A 10,124-nucleotide genomic window follows, 5' to 3' on the forward strand; every position below is an offset into this window, starting at 1 on the left:
TGCTGCCCTGCTCCCTCCTCCAATTCCTTGCAGGTGCACATGGTCACTCTTTCTCAGCTAGCTCCCCTCTCGTTCTCAGTCATTTCTGCCACCTGTCAGTAAAAAAAACAGCCCCAGGAATGGCTTTTCCTCTGGCTATAGTAACTACTTGCTGTGTCATTTTATGAGTCCCACTGCTAACAAATGGGTACCCAGGCAACCCCCAGACAAGCAACCAAGAAGCCAACAAGTCCTAATATGATAACCTAGGGGCTATTAAGCCCCTCTTCCTTCCAACACAATTAAAGGTGTACAAACTCTAATGAGCCCCTGGTTTTTAATTAGTGAGACTGTAGCTAAGTCAGCTATTTCCCCTTAACCTTTGTATGTCCATGTCTACCCTTGTGGCTGGTTGTATTTGTATTGTTGCATTCTGAGCAGCTTGCCTACAGGGCTTCATGTGAGTAGAGTGCCTACAGGCCATACATACAGAGCAACACCTACAGCAACCTAGTCTGGAAGATCCTGGCCTACTGCAGTGAGCGGGAAGGCTAGCCAGATCAGTTATCTGGACCGTAAAACATTGTGGGCTGGTTACAGGAAGACCGCCATATTCCCAGCCTGGGGGATAGAGTAAGCTGCTGCAGCTACTAACCATGTCATGTAGACACAAAAGATGTTCTGAGCCAGCCCTGTCACTAGCTGGTTATAAATGCATTTGGAAGTGGCGGTGTAGACAGGCCCCAAGTTGATGTAATATGTGTGTTAAGAAATCAGGATGAAGGGATGTTACGGCAGTTTAGACTTCACTCCTCTGCATTGGACTTGCATCTGAATTGGCACAATGGATTGAGGGTCAGCATCTTGCAGAACTAGGCCTTGTGTTCTAGGCACAGCGATTCCTAGGCTGCTTCTCCTTGCTACCAAGGGACAAAAACAACTTTCAGAGCCACCACTACAGAAATACTGTGTTTGAAAACATTTCTCCTTTTGCCTGAAGTTCTGCTGGCAAAAGCCAAGCCAAGCCCATGCTAAAGCTTCATGCATGAGCTGCATTCTTTGGGTTCTTGTTAATGCTCCCATGAGATGTGCTGCTAACGCCCTGTGCAAGAACTAAACTCTGAACAGGGGGTTTAGTCTTGCAAGCTAGAAATCACTGAATTGAATGAACATGCTGAGTAAGTCCAGCATTACATTTCTCCAATCATGGCCTTTATTTTCATTCAACCTCAAATCAACATTTCTATGAAAGGTACAAAATAGTCATTGCTACATTACAAACAAAATTAGTTTCTCCTTTCATACAGAATATTTACAGGAGAACAGAAAATAGCCATTTTAAGAACAGCAGCTGCATTTACTGGTTGCTGGATCTTTGCAGACACAGCCCTTGGCACAATTATTGCATCCAGCTGGGCAACAGGAGCAACAACCTGTTGACAAAAATCAAGACAAGATTATTGGAGATGCCAGACGAAAAACAAACCAAACACACACCAACAACCCTCCCCTGTAAGAATTTAAGGAAGTTCAACATGGACAAGACAAGGAGCAAAACCATGCTGTGAACTATACTTTATAAAATATTAAAACATCTCAGTTGTATTGTTAATACATATTCCTCACAAAGACCACATAAAGTCAAGACTGGACAATCCTGGGTCATTTCTCACCTTAATATAGGTCAGCATCCTTGCTCTGACCCAACAGTTTTGTTAAGAATACTCAGCATATGAAAAAAAACTAGTTGGCATTGGAAAGTAGAGAAGTTTTTACAAATTATACTTATGGAAAGGACATGGATTCCACCTTTCAGGCCCACACTTCAAAATAAGTATACAGTTTAACAACAGATGCCCTGCTTCAGCAAAGCACCTGCTTATCTTAAAGCATATGCTTAAAACCATTCCCTGTCAGCAAAGCACTTGCAGCCTGATCCCAAGATCCCACTGAAATGAAAGGCAAGACTCATCTTCCCTTTGATGGGCTTTGCAGCAGGCCCATAAAGCACAGCCCACTCCCACAGACAAAGTTGAGCACAGGCTTAATTGTTTTGCTAGATCAAGGCCAGAAATTCTAGCTTCTATATTCCAGCCTCCATACTGCTGCCATGGAAGCCAGTCACAAAACCCTCATTCATCTCAGTCTCAGCAAGGCAGGCAACTGCTTGGTTGACAAAACATTTTTAAAGGGGGGGGGGGGGGGGAAGAGAAATACTCACTCTTTTTGCAAGAGGTGCACCTGCAATTCTTGCATTTGCAGGAGTCAGCACAGGTACAGGAGCCACCTGGTAGATAAGGGGGGGGGGGGGAAATGAGCATCACAGCTGGACTAAAATTAAGAGGACAATCGGGGGGCAAGGGGAGAATTTTATCACCAACATGAAAAAAAAACCTCAACAACAGGGAAAGTCAATAGACAGACCATGGACCAAACCCCCAGGTGTTTAACACACCACAAAGAGTCTTATTAACTTGTTATTATATTCTTTTCTCCCGAGTCTGGACCTTGTCAACAAATAATTGATTACCCCCCATCAACAGGTTTCATCTCAGTCAATTGCTTCCCATTGCCCTGTTAAGTACGAATTACCCCTAGGTTATCCCTTGGTTTGAATCGGTCTTGTTACCTGGATCTGACAAAAATTCACTGCAAAATCTTTTCCCCGCTCCATGGGGATATATTGGAAAGTAGCCTAAAAATGGACCCCCCCGCTGGAAAAGGATCTTTACAAGCCAGCCCGGGGCGCGAAGGTAAAAGCAAGTGACATTTGAACCAGGGAGTTTGGTTTGCAGGAGCCAGTCGCAGAGATTTCACAGCGGCCCCGAAGGGAGAGGCCAGAGCCGCTCCCGGGCGCGTCGATCCTGATCCTTCCCCTTCCCCTGCAAGGAGCGTGGCTGTTTCCCAGCGAGGGGGAAGCAGAGCCCCATAAGCTTGGAGCAGGGTGTGTGCGTCTCCGCAGCGGGAGGAGTCACTCACCGGTAGCACAAAGACAGTCCTGGGGATCCATGGCTCTCGGGCACGGCTCAGTCACACGGAGGAGGCGAGGTGGAAGGGAGCTGCCCGCCGCCTCCTATTTATCCCGGCGGAGGCGTGGGAGCGGGCGCAAAACCACCGCCCCCGCCAGCCCTGCACACGGGCCCCGAAGCAGCGAGCGGAGCTGGGGACTGCTGGCGGCTCCTATCACCGCACAGCGCTGCGTGCAAACCCGGCCGTGCCGAGTGCATCGCACAGGGCTCGGGGGTGCCCCCGCACAGAGCTGCGTGCAAAGCCTTCCGGAGCGCATTGCGCGATGCTAGCCCCGCACACACCAGGGCGCCGTGTGCAAACTGTAAACATCCCCCCCCCGCATTGCGCGATGCTAGCCCCGCACACACCAGGGCGCCGTGTGCAAACTGTACACATCCCTCCCCCCCCTGCATTGCGCGATGCTAGCCCCGCACACACCAGGGTGCCGTGTGCAAACTGTAAACATCCCCCCCCCCGCATTGCGCGGTGCTAACTCCGCACAGACCCGGGCGCCTTGTGCAAACTGTAAACATCCCCCCCCCCCGCATTGCCTGGTCCTAGCCCCGCACACACCAGGGCGCCGTGTGCAAACTGTACACATCCCTCCCCCCCCTGCATTGCGCGGTGCTAACCCCGCACAGACCCGGGCGCGGTGTGGAAACGTCTGCGCCCCGAGTGCAATACACAGACCAGGGCGCTGAGTGGCAGGCTGCTCTCCTCGAGCGCATTGCAGGGCGCGGTTCCCCGCGCAGGCCCCGGCGCTGAGTGCAGAGGCCTCCGCAGTGCGGTGCACGGTGCGATTCCCGCATAGACCCACCCAGGGCGCTGAGGGCAACCCCCGGCCCCCTCCCCTGCCCGAGTGCGGTGCACGGTGCGATTCCCGCATAGACCCACCCAGGGCGCTGAGTGCGACCCCCGGCCCCGGCCCCCTCCCCTGCCCGAGTGCGGTGCACGGTGCGATTCCCGCATAGACCCACCCAGGGCGCTGAGTGCGACCCCCGGCCCCCTCCCCTGCCCGAGTGCGGTGCACGGTGCGATTCCCGCATAGACCCACCCAGGGCGCTGAGGGCAACCCCCGGCCCCCTTCCCTGCCCGAGTGTGGTGCACGGTGCGATTCCCGCATAGACCCACCCAGGGCGCTGAGGGCGACCCCCGGCCCCCTCCCCTGCCCGAGTGCGGTGCACGGTGCGATTCCCGCATAGACCCACCCAGGGCGCTGAGTGCGACCCCCGGGCCCTTCCCCTGCCCGAGTGCGGTGCACGGTGCGATTCCCGCATAGACCCACCCAGGGCGCTGAGTGCGACCCCCGGGCCCTTCCCCTGCCCGAGTGCGGTGCACGGTGCGATTCCCGCATAGACCCACCCAGGGCGCTGAGTGCGACCCCCGGCCCCCTCCCCTGCCCGAGTGCGGTGCACGGTGCGATTCCCGCATAGACCCACCCTGGGCGCTGAGTGCGACCCCCGGCCCCCTCCCCTGCCCGAGTGCGGTGCACGGTGCGATTCCCGCATAGACCCACCCTGGGCGCTGAGTGCGACCCCCGGCCCCCTCCCCTGCCCGAGTGCGGTGCACGGTGCGATTCCCGCATAGACCCACCCTGGGCGCTGAGTGCGACCCCCGGCCCCCTCCCCTGCCCGAGTGCGGTGCACGGTGCGATTCCCGCATAGACCCACCCTGGGCGCTGAGTGCGACCCCCGGCCCCCTCCCCTGCCCGAGTGCGGTGCACGGTGCGATTCCCGCATAGACCCACCCAGGGCGCTGAGGGCAACCCCCGGCCCCCTCCCCTGCCCGAGTGCGGTGCACGGTGCGATTCCTGCATAGACCCACCCAGGGCGCTGAGTGCGACCCCCGGGCCCTTCCCCTGCCCGAGTGCGGTGCACGGTGCGATTCCCGCATAGACCCACCCAGGGCGCTGAGTGCGACCCCCGGGCCCTTCCCCTGCCCGAGTGCGGTGCACGGTGCGATTCCCGCGCCCAGGGCGCTGAGTGCGACCCCCGGGCCCTTCCCCTGCCCGAGTGCGGTGCACGGTGCGATTCCCGCATAGACCCCAGGGCGCTGAGTGCGACCCCCGGCCCTCTCCCCTGCCCGAGTGCGGTGCACGGTGCGATTCCCGCATAGACCCCAGGGCGCTGAGTGCGACCCCCGGCCCCCTCCCCTGCCCGAGTGCGGTGCACGGTGCGATTCCCGCATAGACCCACCCAGGGCGCTGAGGGCGACCCCCGGCCCCCTCCCCTGCCCGAGTGCGGTGCACGGTGCGATTCCCGCATAGACCCACCCAGGGCGCTGAGTGCGACCCCCGGGCCCTTCCCCTGCCCGAGTGCGGTGCACGGTGCGATTCCCGCGCCCAGGGCGCTGAGAGCGACGTGTATCCTGAGTGTGATGGTTATTTTGTTTCCCTAATCAGGACCATGGCACTAGAGGGCCTGGGGGGCAGCTGTTCCAATAGCAGGCACCGATCAGGGCCAGCTCTCAGGCTCACACAGGCGCTGGGGATAGAGGTGCTGGGGGGCTGCCACACCCCCTGGCTTGAAGTGGTTTCAGTCCTATGCAGGGTTTACGATGCGTTCAGTGGCTCTCAGCCCCCCTGATTTCGTGCTGGCCGAAGCTGTGTCTGTGCTAGGAAATGGGTCCGTTTGGGATCACCTCACCTGGCCTGCCTATGGGCTGTAACACAGCCCAGCATCTCCACAGGACTATGTTCTGGGGGCCTGTCCCCCTGGCCTGAACCCTGCGCCTTGCATGCTGGGGGGCGGGGGGCCAGGAGGAGAACAGAGTGGCCACACACATTCTGCTTTGGCTCTTTGCAGCACCTTTCTGGCCCCTGTATGCCACGCGGTGGTCGCCGTTGGAAAGTGCTGGTGGCAACAGGGATCAGGGGTGTTCACCGTCATGTCATCTCCCGCTCCCACAGGGTGACATGGCAGGGAGGTGAAAACACCAGGGTCCCGTTTGCACTAGAGCTGCCGGTGTTGCCTCCCTGGTGGTGAATTATGGCGCCCAGGCATGCGAGTGTGCAATCAAGCGCCCTCCCCCTTCCCTGGGGCACTGTGAGCAAAAGGACCCTTTTTCGTTGGGGTTACATTAAAAATGGCTGGAGTTTGAAAACTGATACGGGCTTAGTCCTCAGTGAGGGTTTAGAAAGGAATACGGTCAGCAGCCCATGCTCCGTCCAAGATTTAGGGATTTAGGGAGGCGCTGAGTGGTGACACTAGCTGATGTTACTTAGCTTGGAAGCTAGAGAGAACTACAGTAGCTGTTTGTGTCCAGGAACCTCAACAACCTCAACCCCTTTTAAAATCATCACGACTGAATCCTGCTTCTTCCTTACTGTGAGAAACACTCCAAGGAAGAAGAAAAGGAGGACTTGTGGCACCTTAGAGACTAACCAATTTATTTGAGCATAAGGTATGCTCAAATAAATTGGTTAGTCTCTAAGGTGCCACAAGTCCTCCTTTTCTTTTTGCGAATACAGACTAACACGGCTGTTACTCTGAAACTCCAAGGAAGATGCCTCTTCTCTAGGCTGGACTACAGGAGCCTCCTGGGTTGTTGGTTGGATACCAGCTCAGGGCAGAGCAAGTGTATCTAATGAGAACCTCCTGCAGCTGGAAGACATCCATGCAAATAGCAAAACTCAAGATCCACTGAGGCTGGAACAACAAAGCTTGGAGTGAGGATAAATAAGACGAATCAGAGAAAGGTTCTCCAGAGAATAAATGAGACTGAGTATAGTGGAGGAGTGGCATATCGTACTGAGCGAGTGCTTTTCGCGCTGACCTACATAGAGGTGTTTATGGAGCCTTGGACATGAGACTGCTGACACGTGGCACAGGCTGACCGTGGCATCATATGATGAGGGGGGAGATGAGCACTGGGTTACAGTTCTGCAATTACAGAGTAAATGGCTCCTGCGCAGTCACACAACTCCAGCCCACTTCCCAATTGTGAGTTGGGTCGGTAGGGGTCAGGTCACATATATGGGATGTGCTGGAGTGCTCCTACTTCTATCCGTGGGTGGCTGTGCATCCACCCATGAGAAGTGTTCACACAAGGCAGAACAGCACAAGAAATAGAGAGCTGTGACTGGGGAATATGGGAGAAATACACCTTAAGAACGACCAGACTGGGTCAGACCAAAAGGTCCATCTAGCCCAGTATCCTGTCTTCCGACAGTGGCCAATGCCAGGTGCCCCAGAGAGAATGAACAGAACAGGTGATTATCAAGTGATCCATCCCATCTCCCATTCCCAGCTTCTGGCAAACAGAGGCTAGGGACACCATCCTTGCCCCTCCTGGCTAATAGCCATTGATGGACCTATCCTCCATGAACTTATCTAGTTCTTTTTTGAACCCTATTACAGTCTTGGCCTTCACAACGTCCCCTGGCAAAGACTTCCACAGGTTGACTGTGTGTTGTGTGAAGAAATACTTCCTTTTGTTCGTTTTAAACCTGCTGCCTATACAAGATCATTGGGACCCCAGTATGGCTCAAATAGTTCAGCTCTATATCGCTGCTTGTGATAGATGACTGTGATGAGGGAGCATGATAGCTGGTACTCAGAATGGACAGAGGTATACATGCTAGCCTCTGCAGGTACATATTATACTCTGAGCATAATCCCACGTTATCACAATTATTGCTTTGCATAGGGCCTGATCCTTCAAGTGCTTTCAGCTTGCCACTGATGCAAGCAGGAGTTCAGGATGCCTAGCAGCCTCCAGATTGTCTCTGGGCTTGTGTGGCGAAGTCCTACTGGGACTAGTCTACATGGAAAGTAAAGCAAGCAGGAGGGAAAAGATAATACAGTGATTCTTACAGGTAACATAATCAGAATGCTGATAAAGAATGCCTTTATCAGCATTTGCCCTATGCACAACTTTCATTGACTGCAATGGGAGTTTTACCCAAGTAAACTCTTAAAGCCTCAGGAGTTAACATAGAGTTGCAGTGAGCACTTGTAATTAGGAGCTTGCCTTTGGCAGTGGGGGAATTTTGTCAGAGGAAGGGCTACAGGATGTGACCTTAACAGTGCTAGAAAAGCCATTTAAAGAAGGAAAATTACCCCACTTTGAATGGTAGGTTTTAATACCTAACAGAAATCTAAAGTGTCTTGCTACTAAGGAGGGGAGCAGTTATTTGTTTTGAAAGAGCTGGAAATACAGGCCATTGAGTTTTATGTACAAGCTATTTTGCATCTTGTATGCTGTTTTGCAGGGGACTTGTGTGCAAGATGGGGAGGAGTACAATAGGTGAGAGACGTGCTGTCCAAGAATAAAGTGACCAGCAAGAGATTTTAAGGTACATATATACATGTAATTTTATTGCTTTAAGTAGCTTAAGCTCACATCGCAAATACTAACCGTATTTGGACAAATATACAAAAAGCACAATAAGGTTATTTTCATGTCACCAAATATACAGATCATTGTCAGGAAGGGCAGTTGCCTACATTATTTGCAGCAGCTGCATTTGGTGGAAGGTTGTCCTTTGCAGATACATCCTTGGGCACACTTGACGCATCCAGGTGGGCAACAGGAACAACAGCCTGACAAAGAGTAAAAAAAAAAAAAAAAACCCCACAGTGTCAGAATTAGTCCACGCCAAACAGTGACCCTACCCTGGAGTGGTGTGTGTGGCAGGCTGAGACAGACCAAATAAGCCTCCATAGCTATGGCTACATAAGAACCCATATGGGAGTTTTGCATTGAGGGTAAATGATAACCTAACCATATTCTGACACTTGGAGACCCCAATCCCACAGTTCTTATTCAAGCCAGACTCCCATTGATTTCAGTGGGAATTTTATCTAAACAAGGGCTACAGAGTTGAGTCCTTAACTGTTGTATTCACGGGGGGAAATCATGTGGAGCAATAGGGGGAAATCACGGCTATTTCTGCCTTCTGTTCCTCTTCCCATGTATGCCTTAACCCCTTCGATTCTTTTCTCACCATCTCCAGGTTAGTCTATTTACCCCCCCACCTTCCTATTCTGGATCCCCAGTTTAAAACACCCTCACCTCGTGGGGTGTATTCTGGCTTTCACATCTTCTCCCCAACCCTCTTCTATTTTGCAGGTGCCTTTCAGGTCTACACATACTTTGGTCTTTGCAAGGCAGCAGATGTGGACTAATATTTTGAGCAGTTTATCAGCCCCCCCTCTTTCTGCAGTTCATTGTAGAGGAGGGGAAGGAATTACTAGGACTTGCACTGGAGCATGGAAGGAGCCACAAAGAGAGGCAGACATGGGTCCCATGTCAGTTTCCTTTGTGAAGCCTCCTCTGTTCTGGGGCTGCAGAAGAGACCAGACTGCAGTGAGAGCTGAATGAATGAACTGGTAGTCTCACAGTGCTCTCTGGTCTGTAACAAATAAAGGAGGAATTTGTTTGATGTTAGTTTAGAAACGTTTCTTGAAAGGGGCCAAATTCATGCCTGGGGGGGGAAAAAAAACCAGTGAAGTTATTCCAGGGACTCATTTGGCTTACTAGATCAATCAATGGGTTCTGTTAAAAAAAGTTAGACCTGCACATTTTCTATGTACATGGACTGTAAAGATTATAAAACGCTACCTGCTAGATGGGTTACTGAAATCTGTGGAGTTACTCACTTTTTCCGCATGACGTGCATTTACAGTTTGTGCATTTGCAGTTGTTACCACAGGTGCAGGTGCCACCTAAAATGAACAAACAAGGGACAAAATATCCCATGAAGACACATGGGGTAGAAGCCGGACAGCTCTCAAAAGTTATATTCCAGCCAGGACCCTACCCATATTTATAAATATCCACATGGTCACACGTGCCCATCAGCCCCAGGATCCAGGGGAACTCAGACAGCACGTCCTATTTCACTGTTTTTGTCTAAGGGAAGTTTAGGAACAGGTCTCCGGGAAGAAGCTGTTCCCCGTAAGCCCCTGATGAAAGAATGGCCTCAGGACCACTGACAGTAAATATAAAAGACTCGGGTTTTTTTTTTTTAAACGCAGGTTGCTACATTTTTGCTTCCAACTTTCATCGCTAGCTCAAGGGGAAAAACCCGGAGCTGCTACAGCAGGGCATCCCTTACAGTTTGGGGGCCTCAAGCGGGTAACTGGACGCCTTACAAGAGGGACTCTTCCAGCAGGGGGTCTACAGGCTCTAGG

General features: G+C 52.7%; 1 protein-coding gene across 1 annotated transcript; it reads right to left on the reverse strand.

Moving 5' to 3' along the window:
• Positions 1-1,169: 1,169 nt before the first annotated feature.
• Positions 1,170-3,235, reverse strand: LOC125620737 (metallothionein). The gene is made up of 3 exons (XM_048816812.2): positions 2,959-3,235; positions 2,201-2,266; positions 1,170-1,412 (listed from the first exon to the last, which is right to left on the reverse strand). Exons 1-3 carry the CDS (start codon positions 2,987-2,989, stop codon positions 1,318-1,320), a joined length of 192 nt encoding a protein of 63 aa, XP_048672769.1. The 5' UTR covers positions 2,990-3,235; the 3' UTR covers positions 1,170-1,317.
• Positions 3,236-10,124: the final 6,889 nt, after the last annotated feature.

This window comes from Caretta caretta, chromosome 12, assembly GCF_965140235.1.
Source record: "Caretta caretta isolate rCarCar2 chromosome 12, rCarCar1.hap1, whole genome shotgun sequence".
NCBI lineage: Eukaryota > Metazoa > Chordata > Testudines > Cheloniidae > Caretta > Caretta caretta.